This window comes from Oncorhynchus mykiss, chromosome 6 (assembly GCF_013265735.2).
Source record: "Oncorhynchus mykiss isolate Arlee chromosome 6, USDA_OmykA_1.1, whole genome shotgun sequence".
Taxonomy (NCBI): domain Eukaryota; kingdom Metazoa; phylum Chordata; class Actinopteri; order Salmoniformes; family Salmonidae; genus Oncorhynchus; species Oncorhynchus mykiss.
Genome location: NC_048570.1, coordinates 60,606,342 through 60,629,496, shown reverse-complemented (window position 1 = coordinate 60,629,496; position 23,155 = coordinate 60,606,342). Strand labels below are relative to the sequence as shown.

At 42.9% G+C, this 23,155-nt stretch overlaps 1 protein-coding gene across 2 annotated transcripts in view; it reads left to right on the top strand.

Moving 5' to 3' along the window:
• The window catches only part of LOC110526271 (T-cell immunomodulatory protein), a 112,526-nt gene that overhangs the window by 42,166 nt on the left and 47,205 nt on the right, over positions 1 to 23,155 (top strand). For both annotated transcript variants that reach the window (XM_036980625.1, XM_021607083.2), the window contains one exon: positions 9,533 to 9,705. In XM_036980625.1, coding sequence (XP_036836520.1) covers positions 9,533 to 9,705 — 173 coding nt within the window. The remainder of the gene's footprint in view (positions 1 to 9,532; positions 9,706 to 23,155) is intronic.

Below are 23,155 nucleotides of genomic sequence, written 5' to 3'. Positions count from 1 at the left end.
GACCTTATGAGTCTACTAATGCAGGCCTTGCTGACTCCACCACTCGTATTACCTGGGTAATCGCCTCATGCATGATCTCCCTCTTCCACACACTGCACCTGCTGTAATATAATAATACCTATGCCATCAACATGCATTCGATGTGTTGCGTCTCCTATTTTACTTTGCAACGTTTACTTTGCCCACATCTGCTGTAAGGTGGCGTCTGTCTCTTGCTCCTCTTTGGGTGTTAGCCTAGATTGGGGATGTCTAGTTGTCCTGATGTTTATAAAAAACATAATGACACCCTTTTGAGTCATTGTTGTGATAGTCACTCACTTCCTGATATGTGCAATATTTGCTGATTTTAGTAAATGAATTCTACACATCCCAAACTATTGTTAATGCTGTATATGAGAAAAGTATCTGTTTGTGGGGACATTACAATCTTTTTGCTTGAGTGACACAAAAAGGGTAAATACATGGTTGGAGTGTTGCTCCTAATGACCAGGAAATAATAATAATAATAATAATAATAGCAGCAATATCTTTTAAGTAAATGGAAATTCCCTGACAGAGTCAGTTAATTACTGAGAGGCTGGTTGTCTAGGATGACACTGATTGCCTCGCCTTTTCTGGTTCCCGCTTGATTAATCTCTGCGTTCTGCTCAGGCTGATTAACCCAATCAGGAGCGGTGCGGATCGGGAGACGCAAGGAGAATACCTTATGTGTGTCTTTAGAACATCCCGTCGGCTCAAACCGGACCTAGATCTCTCCCCTCCAAACATCTGCAGCAAAAATGTACAATTTCTCATCTCCACCGCCACATCTCTCCTCTCCTCTGCTCCTCTGTCAGTCACTGTACAGACGACAGCATGTGATGTGCCTTTTTAAATGGGCCTGATGCGAAGAAGTGGTCTGGTCTGGTCCTTGAAGACCAGAACATGTCTTTTTATATCCATGTTAACCTGTCTGAGTAAGAAAACATGAATCCCTCTCCAACTGAAAGATGGACACACAGTTTAAAACTAGGCACAAGCTCCTCTGTGTGTCTATGTACAAACCTGAGACACTGAAATGGAGGCTGACTGGAAGTGGAGGGCCTAGAGACTAAATCATGGGAATGGAGATGGAGCCATGATCCAGCAGGGGTAATGAAGGATGATTGTCTCCATCCATCAGAGGAGCACTCCACTCAGCCACTGCTATCCCACTGCCCCTCCCTTCCCTCCAACATGCAGCATAAATCTACTTTCTCTTCTAGGAGGGATCAGACCTACGGCAGAGTAGCGGAGAGAGCTCTCTGTAAAGACACTGGGACAATGGCCGCACTTCTCCTGTCAAATCCAGCACCTCCAACCCTCCCTGTTTCCCCCAGTCAGTCACGCCTCTACAGGCAGCTCTGGAGCAGTTCCAGCAGGCTTCAGCTCAGCAGACTGCCTTGCCACTGGGAGGCTCAGCCAGTCCTCCTGTTGGTATTCTGAACACATCCTCTCTCTTCCCCTCCTTCTCTCTCTCCCTCTCTTCCCCAACACTCTCTCTCTCTCTCTCCCTCCTCCTCCTCTCAAAATGGCATTAGAAAGGAAACCGAAAGCAGGACTCATCAAGCCGCTGGCCTGGAATATGATTTGTTGTATACATCTTTACCAATCTATTGGGATTGTTGTGCAGGAAAGTATGTTAGTCTGGAATGCTGGCTGCCAGCCTGGTAGGGATGGTTTGGGTTTGTTCAGCTCCTAGAGTCACCCACTGCCTCACAGAACTTCTGACTGGCTGGTACCCAGGCTGCCTGGCAGCTCCTTACGTTTATTTATAAACTTTGACTGGATGTCTTCCATTGAAAAAGCGTCTGAAATCCCTTTAGTCAACGTACTCTTCTCTCTCACTCTCTATTGCTTGTTCTCTCTCTCTCTCTCTCTGTATTTCTTTCTCCATCACCCCTCTCATAATTATATTAATCAATGGGGATCATTTGCATGTACATTAGAAAGCGTTGAGGTCTATTGAACCAAGTTTTTTTATTTTTTATTTCACCTTTATTTAACCAGGTAGGCTAGTTGAGAACAAGTTCTCATTTACAACTGCGACCTGGCCAAGATAAAGCATAGCAGTGTGAACAGACAACAACACAGAGTTACACATGGAGTAAACAATTAACAAGTCAATAACACAGTAGAAAAAAAGAAAAAAAGAGTATATACATTGTGTGCAAAAGGCATGGGGGGGTAGGCGAATAATTACAATTTTGCAGATTAACACTGGAGTGATAAATGATCAGATGGTCATGTACAGGTAGAGATACTGGTGTGCAAAAGAGCAGAAAAGTAAATAAATATAAACAGTATGGGGATGAGGTAGGTAAATTGGGTGGGCTATTTACCGATAGACTATGTACAGCTGCAGCGATGGGTTAGCTGCTCAGATAGCAGATGTTTGAAGTTGGTGAGGGAGATAAAAGTCTCCAACTTCAGCGATTTTTGCAATTTGTTCCAGTCACAGGCAGCAGAGAACTGGAACGAAAGGTGGCCAAATGAGGTGTTGGCTTTAGGGATGATCAGTGAGATACACCTGCTGGAGCGCGTTCTACGGGTGGGTGTTGCCATCGTGACCAGTGAACTGAGATAAGGCGGAGCTTTACCTAGCATGGACTTGTAGATGACCTGGAGCCAGTGGGTCTGGCGACGAATATGTAGCGAGGGCCAAGCCGACTAGAGCATACAGGTCGCAGTGGTGGGTGGTATAAGGTGCTTTAGAAACAAAACGGATGGCACTGTGATAAACTGCAACCGGTTTGCTGAGTAGAGTATTGGAAGCTATTTTGTAGATGACATCGACAAAGTCGAGGATAGGTAGTATAGTCAGTTTGACTAGGGTACGTTTGGCGGCGTGAGTGAAGGAGGCTTTGTTGCGGAATAGAAAGCCGACTCTAGATTTGATTTTTAGATTGGATATGTTTGATATGAGTCTGGAAGGAGAGTTTACAGTCTAGCCAGACACCTAGGTACTTATAGATGTCCACATATTCTAGGTCGGAACCATCCAGGGTGGTGATACTAGTCGGGCGTGCGGGTGCAGGCAGCGAATGGTTGAAAAGCATGCATTTGGTTTTACTAACTTTTAAGAGCAGCTGGAGGCCACGGAAGGAGTGTTGTATGGCGTTGAAGCTCGTTTGGAGGTTAGATAGCACAGTGTCCAAGGAAGGGCCGGAAGTATACAGAATGGTGTCGTCTGCGTAGAGGCTGATCAGGGAATCGCCCACAGCAAGAGCAACATCATTGATATATACAGAGAAAAGAGTCGGCCCGAGAATTTAACCGTGTGGCACCCCCATAGAGACTGCCAGAGGACCGGACAACATGCCCTCCGATTTGACACACTGAACTCTGTCTGCAAAGTAGTTGGTGAACCAGGCAAGGCAGTCATTAGAAAAACCGAGGCTACTGAGTCTGCCGATAAGAATATGGTGATTGACAGAGTCAAGCCTTGGCCAGGTCGATGAAGACGGCTGCACAGTACTGTCTTTTATCGATGGCGGTTATGATATCGTTTAGTACCTTGAGCGTGGCTGAGGTGCAGTCAGCACAATGCTGATGATAGACTTCTGCTCCCCAATGTAGACCAGCTGTGAGTAGAGCTGATGTTTCAAGCAGCACTCCTAGCCAAGATGCAGAGAAGTTCCTCTTTTTATTATCAGACTCAACTGTTGAGGATCCACTTACCAGTGACCCAGCCTAATCCATTTTGTGGAACACTTGAGTGATGCAAGGTTGTCTGTGCACTGCTGTGTCCAAGGTGAGCTTCATCCCAAGTTTCCATTAGCATAGTTGTTGTTTGTTTGGTTCTAAGTGGCAGTTAAGCTCTAAAATTGGTTGTGTTTTCAGAGTACTTTTGGGAGCACTTATAGAAGTGAGAGACTGGGTGTGCATGCGTGGGCTCAGCAGTTTAATTTAGCGGTGTAGTGTTTGTTACCGTACAAAGTACTAATTAGCTTAAATACGCCATGGTTTCATTTCCCAGTTTCTATGTAACCTGGCAAAAACAAATCATTAGGACGTACAGTTGAAGTCGGAAATTTACATACACCTTAGCCAACTACATTTAAACTCAGTTTTTCACAATTCCTGACATTTAATCCTAGTAAAAATTCCCTGCCTTAAGTCACTTAGGATCACCACTTTATTTTACGAATGTGAAATTTCAGAAAAATAGTAGAGATTTATTTCAGCTTTTATTTATTTCATCACATTCCCAGTTGGTCAGAAGTTTACATACACTCAATTAGTATTTGGTAGAATTGACTTTAAAATTATTTAACTTGGGTCAAATGTTTCGGGTAGCCTTCCACAAGCTTCTGTTAAAGGAATTAAATTGCTCTATGTTTTAATACCCAATTAAAATTAAACACTCTGTCAATTCATAAGGATTTGTCAGACCCTTATCCTATAGTAATAGACGGAGCCCAGTCTTAAAGTCATACAGCAGAGTTTATTCACGAGAGTACTGAATACGATACAGTTTACCACAGGTTATAAACTGAAAATGACATCATTAGTTCCAACACCAACCCGTGCCATCTCCGTTTCTAGTACAAAGGCTGTATCTCAAGCCTTCCCACATCCGTCTCCCTCCCAATTTAATATAATTTACGAGTCAAGGTTTTATTGTGTAGATAAGCATTCTAGTCAGTCTGGAGATATAGTTAATTCATTTCTAACAAAGAACAGACAGTCATTGTTCTAAACTCTTGACCACATTCACACACATTATATTCAGTACTGGGATCAAGAAATAAAACTCATACACATACAGCAACATAATAGTATTCTGATTAGTACATATACAGTAACATAATAGTATTCGGATTAGTACATATACAGTAACATAATAGTATTCTGATTAGTCAGTCCTGATTGAAATGTATACATAATTAGTCATCATTGATAAAAATTCCCTTAACAGCTTCCCACAATAAGTTGGGTGAATTTTGGCCCGTTCCTCCTGTAACTGAGTCAGGTTTGTAGGCCTCCTTGCTCGCACACGCTTTTTCAGTTCTGCCCACAGATTTTCTTTAGGATTGAGGTCAGGGCTTTGTGATGGCCACTCCAACACCTTGACTGTGTTGTCCTTAAGCTATTTTCCACAACTTTGGAAGTATGCTTGCGATTATTGTCCATTTGGAAGACCCATTTGCAACCAAGCTTTCACTTCCTGACTGATGTCTTGAGATGTTGCTTCAATATATCCACATAATTTCTATTTTGTGAAGTGCAACAGTCCCTCCTGCAGCGAAGCACCCCCACAACATGATGCTGCCACTCCCGTGCTTCACGATTGGGATGGTGTTCTTCGGCTTGCAAGCCTCCCCCTTTTTCCTCCAAACATAACGATGGTCATTATGGCCAAACAGTTCCATTTTTGTCTCATCAGACCAGAGGACATATCTCCAAAAAGTACGATCTTTGTCCCTATGTGCAGTTGCAAACTGTAGTCTGGCTTTTTTATGTCGGTTTTGGAGCAGTGGCTTCTTCCTTGCTGAGCGGCCGGTTATGTCGATATAAGACTCGTTTTACTGTGGAAATAGATACTTTTGTACCCGTTTCCTCCAGCATCTTTACTAGGTCCTTTGCTGTTGTTCTGGGATTAATTTGCACTTTTCGCACCAAAGTATGTTCATCTCTAGGAGACAGAACGCGTCTCTTTCCTGAGTGGTATGACGGGCTGTGTGGTCTCATGGTGTTTATACTTACGTACAATTGTTTGTACGCAATGAACGTGGTACCTTCAGGCGTTTGGAAATTGCTCCCAAGGATTAACCAGACTTGTGGAGGTCTACAATTTGTCTGATTTATTTTGATTTTCCCATGATGTCAAGCAGAGGCACCGAGTTTGAAGGTAGGCCTTGAAATACATCCACAGGTGCACCTCCAATTGACTCAAATGATGTAAATTAGCCTATCAGAAGCTTCTAAAGCCATGACATCATTTTCTGGAATTTTCCAAGCTGTGTAAAGGCACAGTCAACTTAGTGTATGTAAACTTTTGACCCACTGGTATTGTGATACAGTGAATTATAAGTGAAATAATCTGTCTGTAAGCAATTGTTGGAAAAATTACTTGTGTCATGCACAAAGTAGATGTCCTAACCGACTTGCCAAAACTATAGTTTTGTTCAGAAGAAATTTGTGGTCGTTGAAAAACAAGTATTTTTTCCGACTTCAACTGTATTTACATAGCTGTTCCAGTTATAACTATTCCTGTATTTAGATAATCATAGCCAATCATTAAACCCTCGTTAAAACCAGTCAGTATTCATCACACATATGATGAATGATCATTAAACTTCCTTATGACCGGTCATTATTACCAGTTAATCTCACTCAAAGGAAGTCGTAATTTAAGCTCAGTAACCGCCTGTCGTTCTTCCAAACACCCATAACCTTTCACATATAACTTTAAATAATGCGAATTATCATTGTCGGCAGTCCCCGTGAAAGGTAGGAGGCCAATCGACCTCTGCAGCCAATGACGCATGGTTCTGAGCTCGGCTCAGTGGGACTTCAATCACCTGGGTGGGATTGTTTGAATGGCTTTCTGGCCAAGAGCCCTAAGATGGAGATGCTATTTCACCCCCAGTACCTTGCACAAATTGTACAGTGCCTTGCGAAAGTATTCGGCCCTCTTGAACTTTGCGACTTTACTTTCAGTAAAATCTCTCCAGAAGTTCAGTGAGGATCTCTGAATGATCCAATGTTGACCTAAATGACTAATGATGATAAATACAATCCACCTGTGTGTAATCAAGTCTCCGTATAAATGCACCTGCACTGTGATAGTCTCAGAGGTCCGTCAAAAGCGCAGAGAGCATCATGAAGAACAAGGAACACACCAGGCAGGTCCGAGATACTGTTGTGAAGAAGTTTAAAGCCGGATTTGGATACAAAAAGATTTCCCAAGCTTTAAACATCCCAATGAGCACTGTGCAAGAGATAATATTGAAATGGAAGGAGTATCAGACCACTGCAAATCTACCAAGACCTGGCCGTCCCTCTAAAATTTCAGCTCATACAAGGAGAAGACTGATCAGAGATGCAGCCAAGAGGCCCATGATCACTCTGGATGAACTGCAGAGATCTACAGCTGAGGTGGGAGACTCTGTCCATAGGACAACAATCAGTCGTATATTGCACAAATCTGGCCTTTATGGAAGAGTGGCAAGAAGAAAGCCATTTCTTAAAGATATCCATAAAAAGTGTTGTTTAAAGTTTGCCACAAGCCACCTGTGAGACACACCAAACATGTGGAAGAAGGTGCTCTGGTCAGATGAAACCAAAATTGAACTTTTTGGCAACAATGCAAAACGTTATGTTTGGCGTAAAAGCAACACAGCTGAACACACCATCCCCACTGTCAAACATGGTGGTGGCAGCATCATGGTTTGGGCCTGCGTTTCTTCAGCAGGGACAGGGAAGATGGTTCAAATTGATGGGAAGATGGATGGAGCCAAATACAGGACCATTCTGGAAGAAAACCTGATGGAGTCTGCAAAAGACCTGAGACTGGGACGGAGATTTGTCTTCCAACAAGACAATGATCCAAAACATAAAGCAAAATCTACAATGGAATGGTTCAAAAATAAACATATCCAGGTGTTAGAATGGCCAAGTCAAAGTCCAGACCTGAATCCAATCGAGAATCTGTGGAAAGAACTGAAAACTGCTGTTCACAAATGCTCTCCAGCCAACCTCACTGAGCTCGAGCTGTTTTGCAAGGAGGAATGGGAAAAAATGTCAGTCTCTCGATGTGCAAAACTGATAGAGACATACCCCAAGCGACTTACAGCTGTAATCGCAGCAAAAGGTGGCGCTACAAAGTATTAACTTAAGGGGGCTGAATAATTTTGCACGCCCAATTTTTCAGTTTTTGATTTGTTAAAAAAGTTTTAATTATCCAATAAATGTCGTTCCACTTCATGATTGTGTCCCACTTGTTGTTGATTCTTCACAAAAAAAATACAGTTTTATATCTTTATGTTTTAAGCCTGAAATGTGGCAAAAGGTCGCAAAGTTCAAGGGGGCCGAATACTTTCGCAAGGCACTGTACATAGCTCATAACACATACTCCCAATTGTTTCACCCACACTGTCCAGACAAAAACACTTACCTTTCCCACGCACCCTCATCCCTAACACATTCCCTGCCGGTGTAGCCATACTGTACATATCACGCCGTCTTCCCCTGCCCTATCATGTAGCGGTACCACGTCAACAGGGTTATACATCAGAGCCTACGTGGTACTGATTCATCAAAGGAGCACCAGCCGTCCAGCACTGAGGTCTATCCCCTGTAAATACTCACACGAGACTATACACTTTCCTCATGAGAGACTTTCTTATGGCCTCAACTCTCTCCTCTCTTGCTGCTCGTTTTCTCTGTCTGTAAATACGTTGCCTGTGTTTATGTATTCAGAGAGGGAGAACAGCCATATTAGCAGACATTGCCGCTACCTTCATGGCGGTACCTCTGGCGGATATAATGTGCAGAGATGCACCTGTTTTTTTCCTGTTTTTAACATCATGAATATTTAAACCCACAGCATTCCCGCCTCTCCAGTGCTTCCAATAATAGGTGGGCTTTGTGGAGACGAGAGGAAAACAGAGAGGCGTTCAGCTGCATGAAGAATAGCTCCTATCTCCGCTGCCCTCTCTTTTAAAGCTCTTTGTGTAGTTCTCGTATTCACATCCGTCTATTCAGTAACGGTTACTAATGATGGTATCTGAGGATGTCGCTCTGTGAGACTGGCCATTTTTATCATTGGATGCATCACTATTAGGGAATCTTACTTGGATTTGATTCACTATTCGTTATAGTGTTCAATGACTAATTAAATATGACACTTTAAAAAATATATATATATTTAGCAGGCGCTCTTATCCTTAGCGACATACAGTAGTGAGTGCATACATTTTTGTGAATATAATGAATTTACCCACAGTAGTTAGTATGCATTTTTGTACATTCACATTCTATTATTATGATAAATCAGTCACTGTCAGAGAGAGAGGTCCCCAGGGTTTATTGACTACTCAGTTGAGCTGTCAAGGGTGGAACATGTGCTGTTAGAGCTTTGCAGGGGAGGGCAGGGGGCGAGTATCTCTATCAATATATAGTCTCTTTCACTACAATATTTATCATAGTACTGTATAATCAGGGGAGGTCAAGGATAGGCCACACAGTCATAGTGGGTTTCACAGGGTTATATCTAATTTCTGCAGCTCTTTTCAAATACAAAATATGGTCTGATGGGAAATGACTGATGAAGAAATTCCCTCTGCCCTAGCACTTATTTCTAACTTTTGACTTGTAGCATTAATGGCGGTAATTCAGCAACCCTTCTGAACCCGCTCTCACCGCGATGTCATTTCTGCTAAATACACCAGCAGTTAATAATAGTCCATGTTGTTTCATTTTCTTTTCGCCCCGAGTCTCATTTCGGTGTAGTATACTGTATCATCAATGAGCTGAACCAGCGTCGTTGTTTTCTCTCCTGTTGCAGTGGGTGCCAGTCCTGACTGATTTCCAGAGGAGGGAGACTCTCTGGGGCTTTGTGCCCCCCCAGACCACCCCTCCTGCTGGGGAGCTCCACAACCCCATCACCCTGCACCTGGGAGACTACAACATGGATGGCTTCCCTGACGCCCTGGTCATCCTGCGCAATACCAGTGGGAGGTGAGTGGCACACTGACCCATAGGAAAAATGTAATGGGGATTAGGGGAGAGGTCTCATGCTGGGTCAGATTAGGCTCTGTTCGAGAATAATTCATTGGTAATCGCCACGACTTTCAATTATCTATTTTGTGTTCACTGACCCGCAATGCTTTTTGGATTAGATTAGTTTGCATGAAGTGTGATTTGTACGTTGAAGGCCAATATTATGTGTCAATATCCATATAAAACATGTAATTCTAACCTTGAATGGCTTTCGATTTAAATAGATTAGATGGATGAGTTTTCAGTGATGAAGTGAAAGCCACAGGTCACACTTCAGCATGGGGACATGACCGATAAGAGCCAATGTTAGCAGCAGTCTTTAAAACACTCCTGACCTTGGGATAAGGTGGCACGGTCAGAGAGGACAGACAGCAGGAAGAGGATGTGTGGATTATCAGCAGCCCGTAGATTGAGATAAGATATCAGCCAGGACAGGGCCAAAGCTAGGCCTATGTTCATGCTGATTGTTTTGTTCCATCTGTGCGACTTCATAATAGACAATGTTAAGACTGACATAGTTAAGAAGACGTGGAGCATTTCTGGGACATTTGTAACGCGTTATGTACACACGCTTGTGCGTGAAGCATACATACACACATACACGTACATGTGAGCCTCGATTTCTGGCAGAGGGTCAGTCGAATCTCTCCGGCAGCTTAACTCCTTCTCTTTGGGCCATCCTCATCCTGGGAGGTCCATTCTATCACACCAAGTCCTCGTCTTCAAGCCATGGAACTTAATCACATATTAAGCTCTGACCCAACCATCATACATGACCAATCCAGGGTGATAGTTTAAAACCAGATCGGGAACATGAACAGAAGATGGCTGTGGTGATTGATAATGATTCTCCTGTTAATAATTATAGACCATGTTTATGGTGTGTAGTGTAAACACCATCAAAACAGATGGTCGGGTTTCATCCTAAGACCCGGGCATGGCCTGTAATTGCGACATTGTGTAGATTTAGCCCACGTTTTCATACATCTTTTAGTTAGTTTGTAATTGTCTGCAGTTGAGTGTACTCTGTGCTCGAACAGACTCTGCTTACCAAATGTTTGGCCAGTTTAATGTGCCTCCCACTCTCACTCTTATTTTTTTTCTCTCTCTCTCTTCTATTCTTTCTCTCACATTCACTTGTTATTTATAGCTGGGTTTTGGATGAAAGTCCTGCCTGTCCACACACTTCCTATCTTTACAGAATGAATGTGTATTTTAATTTTAAGATGGGCAGTGAAAACCATTCACTGAGCCCAAAAAGCCTTGTGCTCCTGGGAAAACGAGCAATGTGTCGTGTTGGGCACTGGAAGTCTGGAAGTCAAAAACAAACAAGCGCCTATGTAACGAGGAATAGGGCAAAACGTTGCACCGTTCTCGTCTCTGCAGACTGGCTGTGATGAATGCTAATAGCTGCTCGGGGGGTCATTTGATGCGTCACAGCACACAGTGTTTAAGCACGGCAGTCTCCAGCCTATTTCCTGCCAAAGAGATTGACATTTGACCTTTTCAAATAGTATAATCATGTTTTAATTCAATGAGCAACACTCTATGCCAGAGCCATCAGCCTCAGGCTTTTATTGACTCGTCTGAGGAGGTGTCAATGGGATCGAGGAGGTCGAAAAATATGCGTTTCAGGCCCTTAGCAGTTGAAGATTCATTGTTGATTCATTATTTTAGAGGTAAAAAATATACTGAACAAAAATAGAAACGCAACATGCAACAATTTGAAAGATTTTACTGATTTACAGTTCAAATAAGGAAATCAGTCAATTGAAATAAATAAATTACGCCCTAATCTATGGATTTCACATGACTGGGAATACAGATATGCATCTGTTGGTCACAGATACCTTAAAAAATAGTTAGGGGCGTGGATCAGAAAACCAGTCAGTATCTGGTGTGACTACCATTTGCCTCATGCAGCGCGACACATCTCCTTCACACAGAGTTGATCAGACTGTTGATTGTGGCCTGTGTAATGTTGTCCCACTGGTCTTCAATGGCTGTGCAAATTACTGGGTATTGGCAGGAACTGGAACACGCTGTCCAGACCATCTCAAACATGCTCAATTGGTGACATATCTGGTGAGTATGCAGGCCACGGATAGAACTGTTCAGCTTCCAGTAATTGTGTGCAGATTCTTGCAACATGGGCTGTGCATTATCATGCTGAAACATGAGGCGACGGCGTCGGATGAATGGCACGTCAACGGGCTTTAGGATCTCGTCACGGTATCTCTCTGCATTCAAATTGCCATCAATAAAATGCAATTGTGTTCTTTGTCTGTAGCTTATGCCTGCCCATTACATAACCCCACTGCCACTCTGTTCACTTGTTCACAACGTTGACATCAGCAAACCACTCGCCCACACGACGCCATACACATAGTGTCGGTTGTGAGGCCGGTTAGACGTACTGCCAAATTCTCTAAAACAACGTTGGAGGCAGCTTACGGTAGAGAAAAGAACATTCAATTCTCTGGCAACAGCTCTTGTGGGCATTCCTGCAGTCAGCAAGATCTTATATTTCAGCTTCATGAGACCAACACATTACATGTTGCGTTTTATATTTTTGTTCAGTATAACATGGTTTGTCATACTATAGGGACACAGGTTTTTTTTATTCTGTGTTTTTTTGTGTCAGGTTCAATGGGAGTTGAGAGATATGGCAGTTTGGGTACCTCCTCTTTGGGCTCGCAGTATGGAGTGGTGCCTCTCTGCATCATACAATATGCACTTGATTACTTCATCACACTTCTCCCAGATGGAGGTTTCTGCTCTGCTGGCTGCACACAGTCACTCACTCTCTCACCCTCTGTTTCCAAGCACACACACACACACCCATTGTCTTCTATTCCCCCCTGCTGTGACTGTCTCCAGCATTCTCTCAATCCCACTCACTCCAAACCTATCAAATTGATTATCATGGTGTTGGATCTTCGCTGATCTCATACACTGAGTGTACAAAACATTAGGAACACCTGCTCTTTTCATGACATAGACCACGTGTCAAACTCATTCCACCTAGGGCCGAGTATCTGTGGGTTTTCTTTCCACCCTTGATTGTCTCATTAAGGTCACTAATTAGTAAGGAACTCCCCTCACCTGGATGTTTAGGTCGTAATTGAAAGGAAAAAACTCAAACCTGCAGACACTCGGACCGCCGTGGAATGAGTTTGACACCCCTGACATAGACTAACCAGGTGAAAACTAGAATCCCTTATTGATGTTACTTGTTAAATCCACTTCAATCAGTGTAGATGAAGGGGTGGAGACAGGTTAAAGAAGGATTTTTAAGTTTTGAGACATGGATTGTGCATGTGTGCTATTCCGAGTGTGAATGGGCAAGACAAAAGATTTAAGTGCCTTTGAATGGGGCATGGCAGTAGTTGGCAGGCGCACCAGTTTGTGTCAAGGATTGCTGTTGTGTTCAAACACAACAGTTTCCTGTGTGTATCAATAATTCCAATTAGCCAGCTTAACGCAGCTGTGGGAAGCATTGGAGTCAACATGGTCCATCCTTGTGGAACGCTTTCGACACCTTATAAGGTCCATGTCCCGATGAACTGAGGCTGTTCTGAGTGCAAAAGGGGGTGCAACTCAATATTAGGAACGTGTTCTTAATGTTTTGTACACTCAGTGTATGTTGTGGATATCTCACACACCTCTTCAAAGCAAACAGCATGGATTCTATACCTCTCTGAGGATGGAGTAGTGCTCTAGTGTTTCAGTGGTTTACTTAGTGGGACTGTGACTGTCTGTATGACAGCATGGTGACTCAGGTGATGTTTCTCCCCAGAGCATCAGCACACATTTGACGGCTTGTTCGGGAGGAGAAAGAGTGGATGGCCTGCCCTTATACAGTGGGTCATAGTGTGTGTGTGTGTCTGTCTAGGGGCTGTTCTCCTGCAGCACATGCTCTGACCTGGACATAACATGTTCTCCGGGGGAACTGTCAGAGGATTTTGGGCGGAGTTGCCAGGGATGGGAATAAGAATCTACTTTCAAAAGATTGTCTCCTACATTGTTTCCCTGTCTTCATAGATGGACACACATTTAGTTTGTTCTTGTATGAACCAAGCAAGATGAGTGGTTCATTGCAACACTCGACAAACACACAAATGTAGCCCTACTTTTCCTGTACAGACACCAACAGAAGAGAGGCTTTCACCCATTTTACCAATTTAGCAGCTGACAAGCACATAATAACTCTGGGCGTTCAGAGGCTATTGCAGACAGACAGTAATCAATATGTTCGAATGGAGTGGTCGGGATGCTGAGATCTATGGATGGACAGTGTAATGAGCCCCTTTCAGCTGTCCTTTGGCTGAAGAATAAGCACCAGTTAAAACACCTTCATATTTTGTATCATAGAGCGTCCTGGAGAAACCCACAAATCCAGTGGTCTGAGAGCAGTAGCAGTCGAGCAATCTGAATGTAAGCCAGGTGTATTTTCCATTCTTAAGTTATTGAAGTGTTTTGCACTCTTGTATCCTCCTTTATACAGTTGTCAACCAACAAAGTAGGGAAGAGCATGGTGCTCTAATCGAATCGGGCATTAGTCTACAGTCGTGGCCAAAAGTTTTGAGAATGACACAAATATTACATTTCACGAAGTCTGCTGCCTCAGTTTGTATGATGGCAATTTGCATATACTCAAGAATGTTATGAAGAGTGATCAGATTAATTGCAATTAATTGCAAAGTCCCTATTTGCCATTCAAATGAACTGAATCCTCAACAAAATATTTCCACTGCATTTCAGCCCTGCCACAAAAGGACCAGCTGACATGTCAGTGATTCTCTCGTTAACACGTGTGTGTGTGTGTGTGTGTGTGTGTGTGTGTGTGTGTGTGTGTGTGGACGAGGACAAGGCTGGAGATCACTCTGTCATGCTGATTGAGTTCAAATAACAGACTGGAAGCTTCAAAAGGAGGGTGGTGTTTGGAATAATTGTTCTTCCTCTGTCAACCATGGTTACCTGCAAGGAAACACGTGCCATCATCATTGCTTTGCACAAAAAGGGATCATCAAAAAGGGATCATCAAGAACTTCAAGGAGAGCGGTTCAATTGTTGTGAAGAAGGCTTCAGGGCGCCCAATAAAGTCCAGAAAGCGCCAGGACCGTCTCCTAAAGTTGATTCGGCTTCGGGATCTGGGCACCACCAGTACAGAGCTTACTTATTTCTAAAAGGAATAATATCTCAGGAGAAGGAGAGAGCTGTTGTGTCCCCATTTCACCCCTTACTCCTCTTCTCGGCAGCTGTGAATGGTGTTTTGGGAGCTGAGAGACATTCAGGGGAAGCAGCAGGGGGTTCAGTCCAGGTGAGGTGCACTCAGAACTCAATCTGGAGCTTGGACTGAGAGAACTGAGAGGGCTGTCTGTGTGTCACTGGCCCCAGGCCTTTCAGACTGGTTCACCTGCAGTCTGAACTCAATCTCTGTCCGGGAGTCGCTACCGGTTTGTCTGGGCTGAAGGCTAAGCTTGTGACTCACTCTCTCCCTCTCACCGACTGTTCTTAGACTGGAGAAACTCAGTCAGGGGCATTGTGTTCTTATTCATTTTACCCAGTGTCTTTCTCTCCTCACTTGCACCCTTGACACCTTCTATACAGGATGGCAATGAGTTTGCGAGAGGGTTTGCCAGATTCCTCGCTCACAGTGAGGAACATTGGGGTTTTTCTTTCTTTCCCCCTCTTCCATTCTCCCCGCTTTGCAGATCAAAGTCGCTCCCCGCCATGAGAGAAACATGATCGACTGGACCGCCACAGCTCAGCCCGGAGATAATAGCCGGCGTGCTCCACCCGTTTAGTTTGAAAATTAATTAACGTTCTGCGTTAATGGTTTGGGCTCTTGGGCACAATGGTTGGATTGGGACGAGGGGCGGCGTGACATGTTGATTTATGGTGAAGATGTTTGAACAAGGGGAGGGGGGTTGACAAGGGCTTATGGCCTACAGCATTCTCCCCTAACCTTTTCAAGTCAAAGTCAATTTATTCTGGCTTAGTGTAACTGAATTCAATGGTTTGTCAATCCTACTGTACGTCCCCAAAAACTATGCCATAGTGTAACTCGGCCACCTGCCATGCTAGTGTATACACCTTCTTTACTGTAAAGATGACACAACCACTCTCTCCCAAACCAGAGCATGAATAGACAAGCACCAAGCCCTGGCATCATCAATGCTATGGAATTATCTTGGCCACATATCACTGTATAGCACAGTATTTTCAGATTAGATTAAAAACAAAGGAGCATTGCTGTCGGTCTCAGCATGTGTCACTTTAATATTAGATGTTGCTGTGATTCCGTCAGATCAGTATGTTGTGTGCATCAACGAGCCATATGAACACAATCAACAGTGAAGCATGCCTTTGCATCCACCGGGTTACAGGAGATTGATACTTGAAAAGCAGCAGCTGCCATGTTGACCTGTGACCTTCCCCAGGGCAAGGGTCTGATGAGACACACGGATTGCAATACCAACGACCAACCCGCCACCACTCTTGGCACATCTAATCTGCTTTTCTTAATGTGTCCAGAAACCAGGAACCAAATTAGTTACTGTGTCCCCCCTGGACAGCATCCGGCCATCTGCTCCATTTCAGCCAACTGCAACCATCCCTGTGTCCATGGTCCATGGACCTTTTTCCTCTTTCAAGAAATTGCTACAATACTCAGCTTGGCTTTCTGATTCCAAATGCTGCGCTCTTTGGCTAGCGTCCCCTAAGTGTCTCTGTTTAGCCCGTCGCTTACCACCATTTGCTGCTGTTCCTTAATTCATATAATTCAATTTTCGGAAATGTCAATAATGATGGCGGAAAAGAGACTACTTTTATCAATAGTCTCTTATTTTTCATCAGGAAGGTATCTTGCTGTGCAGCACGTTGGCATCTCACTTACCGTCCTCCACAAATGAAGTGGCTGTTTGTAATAATATAATCAACACAGTTTGTGTAGGCGAGGAACGAGCTCTACTTGTTCCAGTCTTCGGTCTCCTACCTCGGGAGCAGTGGACCAGCCCACCGGCAGCCAGGAGCACACTAACTTTGACAGTGAAGAATCCCCAGATGTAGCGATTTCCCTTTCCATTGATCATGTTGGATAGTATCTCATGACATGGCTTCTCCCTCTCCGTTAGCACACTGGAGAGCCATTAAAACTTGAGTGTTTTTCTTTCTTTCCCCCTCTTCCATTCTCCCCGCTTTGCAGATCAAAGTCGCTCCCCGCCATGAGAGAAACATGATCGACGGACCGCCACAGCTCAGCCCGGAGATAATAGCCGGCGTTCTCCATCCGTTTAGTTTTAAATATAATTAACGTTCTGCATTAAACGGTTTTGGCTCTTGGGCACAATGGTTGGAGTGGGACGAGGGGCGGCACGACATGTTGATTTATGGTGAAGATGTTTGGACAAGGGGAGGGCGGTTGACAAGGGCTTATGGCCCACAGCATTCTCCCGAAACCTTTTCAAGTCACAGTCAATTTATTCTGGCTTATTGATTTTTGTAACTGAATTCAATGGTTTGTCCCTCCCACTGTACGTCCCGACAGACAAAAGGATTACGTTAAGTCCAACACTATTAGCATAATGAATTGATCTATTTATTAAGTACATGATGAGAGAATGCATTAGTATTCATTTGTCGATTCAAATCATATCAGGAGAGGACTGATTCAATCAAACAGCTCAGGCCCAAAGTGAACATCTATGCTTGACTCAAACAAACCAGTCATAGCAGTGTTTCTATAACATAACTTTTGGTGGCGGTCTATGTAATTGAACTTGACCATGCATCTGAAGCCACAACCATGACCAATTGAGGCCAGTCTCTCTGACCTTACAGCTTGTCTCTGAGATGAATGAAAGGTGTGTTGTGGTCACGGTGGTCTCAGCTTGCTAATGTTGTTTGGAAAGTCTTTGGTCTCCAGCTGTCTCTGAAGACAGACACAGACTTTGAGTATGGCTGGCAGCAGTGCTTTTGAAGTTGTAAATCGTCTCCTTCTGGGGAATCATGCACATCTTGCAGATCAGTAGGTGTGTTCTTTTCCTTTCGCTCGCCTCTCTCAGCTGCCAATCATGTCACGACGCACCAGCACTCATCAAACACCTACCATCCTCTCACTGTGGGAGGGAGGGAGATTTAGCTTGGATGTGGTTGGGTGGGTTTGCGTTTGTTTGCTTTCATAACATACTGACTACACCGGTCACGCCCATGTGCCATTGTGCGCATGTTGATTTTGTCCATCCACACCAGAAGCGATCATGACACCCAGGTTAAAATATTAAAACCAACTGTGAAACAACTATATTAATTTGAGCGAATATCAAACACACATGACATTCATTGACATTTAGCTGTCTTGCTATTGCTAGCTAATTTATCCTGGAAGACGAGCAATGGGTTGTTATTTTACCTGAAATGTATATGGTCCTTTTTTTGTTGTTGCTGCTAACATCTAGTTATCCCGTTCTGAGCCAATGCATTCTAACAGTATAATAAATACATTTTGTATATGCTGTTTAGGGTTTAATACCAGTAACCGGTATCTCGAGACTATCCCTACCAAGCACCTGCCATTTCCCGAAAATTCTAATGTTGTGGACCAATAATATGGCCTACCATTTTTATGCTGCACTAATGCAAAAATACAAAATATGCATGTGTGAATAGCTGCCCGAAACTGACATCAACTTTCGCTTCATTCATACATTAGACCAGTCATCACAACGCAAGCAGCCGACCATATTTCGCCTACTCAACTTAAAGTCCCCAATAGAAAATGGCCCTTACTTACATGACTTCTATAAATTGCAATGATAGGCTACAGGTGACATCTCGACTCAGTTACTGAAGGCGATCTCCATCTCACATTCACAAATCCCCAAACTAGTTTAGTGGCACTGGTAGAGGATGAACATATAAACTGCAGCTACTCACTGTTAACAAAATGTCCGATACATTGTGTCCACAAACGCGCTCGAGGAAATAGACATTTGCAACATTTGTTATAGTAACATCATAGAACAATGCGAGTGCACGGGCTTGATGAGTCAGGTTTGCAGGACTTTGATCAACCGCGGCGCTATCCATGGTGCTGAATCTCGGCTACTAAGCCTATTTGTTTAGCCGGAGATGTTCTCTGTGACAGTCACTACAATAAGCAGGTTATCATATCATCAAGTAAAAACAGCCACAACCTTCCTAAATCCCACTGATAGCCAGATGCCAGGGGAGAGAAGAGGGCTAACAAGCTGGGTGACATCTTTCAGTCAAAGGTAAGCTGAAACGAATGTAATTTCCACTAAGCTGTAGGATAGTAACCTACGTTTAGGATACATCAACAAAGTAGTGTGGTGACTTTGACAACTTTGAGTTAATTAAATTGTGCCAATTACAACAAGAAACCATTTAGATTATTGTCCATATTTCTCCATTTACAGTGGTAAAACCATGTTAGATTTTTGGGGACTGCTATTATGCTTTTAAATAGCATTTTCAGTTTGAAAAGCAATACCGGGATATTACCAGTGTGGTTGCAAATTTCCCAGGAAGGTAAATTTGTCGATTTTGGAGAAAATATTCAACACTAATACTATTGCAAAAAATATATAATTTGCTTGTGTTTAGGAAGGTTTTAGGTAGGCCTACCATTAAAATACAAACAAAATAAAATTGTCATTTGTTTGTTACTGTAGGCTATATGTTAAACCACAGAACACCACAAGTGTTGTACACCATCACAAAGAAATGCATTATTATTTTCTTATAACAGTTCATAATTTTTTTTTTTTAATATAATTTAATTTCAAAAGAACAGTATCATAATTTTAAGTTGTATTATTTTACTTGTCTGTGCTCAGTATCCTATGCTGCCGCAAGTGCTTACATGTAGAACACATGGAATAGTGGCTGTAATATTCGACAAAAAAATCTATATTTTTAATTATAAACCAGGTCATTCGAGCCCTGAATGCTGATTGGCTGAAAGCCACGGGTATGACAAAAAAAATGACTTGTTTACTGTTCTAATTACCTTTTTGTAACTAGTTTGTAATGGCAGTAAGGCACCTCGGGGGTTGCGTCGTGTCTAAGAACAGCCCTTAGCTGTGGTATGCTGGCCATACACCACACCCCTTCAGGCCTTCCTTATTGCTGAATTATACAATGGCATTGTTGAATGCTGTTTTTCTGATTGGCTAGAAGGGCATTCTAGAGTGCATTATTTCTGTCATGACGTTGGCCTGAGTGGGGGAGGTTTATGACCCCTATAAATACCTTTCCCCGTTTTCCTCTCTCGACTCTACCAATGTGAATATTGAAAATCCCTTTGTTAACATAGAGAGTCTGGTGACATCAAAAGATGGGAAATGGAACCATATTTCGGTAATCCAACCAGTTGAAAATATGCTTTGGGACTTAATGAGTATGATGTCAGTTCGGTTGGCGTCTGAGACATGATTACTGATGATAGGATGACATAAACTGTATCTTGGAAAATCTACACATTGTAGTTATCAGATTCATATGGAATTGCTGTGCAATTTAAATGTTTAAATATGAAACTATTTTTGAAAAAATGAAATGTAATTTTTAGCTTTAGAAGAACAACACTCTGCTCACTCCAGTCCAAGTGAACAGACATGGGTTGTAAACTATGAAACACAGCCCTCTCTCCCAATCCTATCTAAGCCCCTTGACGAAAATGTAACTTTCTGTCCGAGGACGTTAGGGTGACGGTCCTACGTTAAAAGGGCTCAGATAACCTAACAAAATCAGCATCGAATTTCAACGTGAAAGTGACGGTCAACACGCCGAACGGATGAATTTCAACTATACCAGCCAGAATATAGCATGAGCTTAAAAGTATTTTTTTATTTTTTTAACTAGGCAAGTCAGTTAAGAACAAATTCTTATTTTCAATGACGGCCTAGGAACAGTGGGTTAACTGCCTGTTCAGGGGCAGAACAACAGATTTGTACCTTGTCAGCTTCGGTTACTAGTCCAATGCTCTAACCACTAGGCTACCCTGCCGCCCCATCACTCCTGTGTTCCAATGCCACGTTGTGTTAGCTAATCCAAGATTATAATTTTAAAAGATGAATTGATAATTAGAAAACCCTTTTGCAGTTATGTTAGCACAGCTGAAAACTGTTTTTCTGATTTAAAGAAGCAATTAAACTGGCCTTTTAGACTAGTTGAGTATCTGGAGCATCAGCAATTGTGGGTTCAATTACAGGCTCAAAATGTCCAGAAACAAAGAACTTTCTTCGGAAACTCATCAGTCTATTCTTGTTCTGAGAATTTAAGGCTATTCCATGTGAGAAATTGCCAAGAACCTGAAGATCTCATACAATGCTGTGTCCTACTCCCTTCACAGTACAGCGTAAACTGGCTCTAACCAGAAGAGAAAGAGGAGTGCAATTTGAGGCTGGTAACTCAAATGAACGTATCCTCTGCAGCAGAGGTAACTCTGGGTCTTCCATTCCTGTGGCGGTCCTCATAAGAGACATTTTCATCATAGTGCTTGATGGTTTTTGTGACTGCACTTGAAGAAACTTTCAAAGTTCTTTACATTTTCCATATTAATTGACCTTCATGTCTTATAGTAATGATGGACTGTCGTTTCTCTTTGCTTATTTGAGCTGTTCTTGCCATAATATGGACTTGGTCTTTTACCAAATAGGGCAATCTTCTGCATACCCCACCTACCTTGTCACAACACATCTGATTGGCTCAAACCCATTAAGAAGGAAAGAAATTACACATTCCAGGTGACTACCTCATGAAGCTGGTTGAGAGAATGCCAAAAGTATGCGAAGCTGTCATCAAGGCAAAGGGTGACTACTTTGAAAAATTAAATATAGTTTCATTGGTTTCACACTTTTTTGGTTACTACTTGATTCCATATGTGTTATTTTATGGTTTTGATGTCTTCACTATTATTCTACAAAGTAGAAAGTAGTAAAAAATTCAGAAAAACACTTGAATGAGTAGGTGTTCTAAAACTTTCGACCGTTAGTGTATTTTGCAACAGTCGCGCAACTTGGTAGTTGTGGTTTGCATTTAACTCCCCAGAGTTAGTTTGCATTATGCATGTTTCTTTTAATCGCCTCCTCAGATGTCCTCTTCCTGTCTTATTACTCCCTGGCAGCATCTGTCAGTGGCATCAAGGAGCAGGTAAATAGGCAGCCATTTTGAGGAATAGTGATTTCTTTTCAGCCCTCTCAATTGTGCACAGGGTTGAGAGTGTACAAGTATGCCACTTCTGTTTTTCAGTACATACTAGCCTTCGTGGCACCGGTTTATACACACTTGAGACGTAATCTCCTACTAATGAGAGCATTGTGTACTTTGTAGAGTTCATGTTTTAGTAAAGATGATGAAAGACCTGTGTTTTCTCTGAAGAGTTAGGATATTTCTAGAGCGTCTAGGGGGCTATTTTTACATATGATTGGTTCTACCCAGGCAGTCCGCCCACCCACTCTCTCATACAGTGAAAGCAAGTGCCCCGCTGGTTAACACTGTTTCACACAGTTTCTTGTGCAATGGTTTCCTTGCTTTATAATATAGCCCCCGCCAGGAGAAGAACATCACACCGCTTAGAACCGGAGGTGTGTGTTGCGGTCTTGGAGGGTATTTCTAGAAAGAGAATGGAGGTCACTATTGAAAATGGCTTACCCTCATTGCTATCTAACTCGAGGGAGCGCTCACTGGCAGATGGGATAGCGAAAGAGATAGCAGACCACCTAAATCCATTAAGGAATGCTAATCATCATTAAAAGGGCAGCTTTATGATGTCAGGATATTTTATGTGATAGATGTGAGTTGTTTCAGTGAGGACGACCGTACACTCTTCAGGGCGGTGGAGTGTGTGTATGTGTAAAAGAAGTCACACTAACACAGCAGACATGATCATTTGGTGCTCCTCACACTGTAGGTCAATGGCAGTCTGGCACAAAGGGTAGGCATAATCCATTTAAACCCTGACACTTGCAGTCTGCTTAAGTACTAACACGATCAGCGATTTAAATTGGTTTTTAATTAGATATATCTTGCAATTGCTCTCACATCAAAGTAGCATACCCCGTTCTTGTCAGTGGGGCTATCAGTAAAGCTAACCCAGACTCCACTTTTCCTGTGACCAGGTCAACATGTCTCTACCCCGCTTCTGTCTGACTGCCCTGCTTGTTATCCAATTAGTGTGCCCACCCTAATTTGGCTTGTCAAAACAATGCAAATGGGGAAGGGAATCAAAGTCACAGCACATTGGTTTACTGCTTCTCCTCATGGTGTGTGTGCATGGAGACTTAGACAATATGAAAAATCTATAATTGTTGTTTGTGATTCTGATTTACCAAACCCATACTGTTATAGCATGTAAACACCAAATCCACCCGTCAGTTAC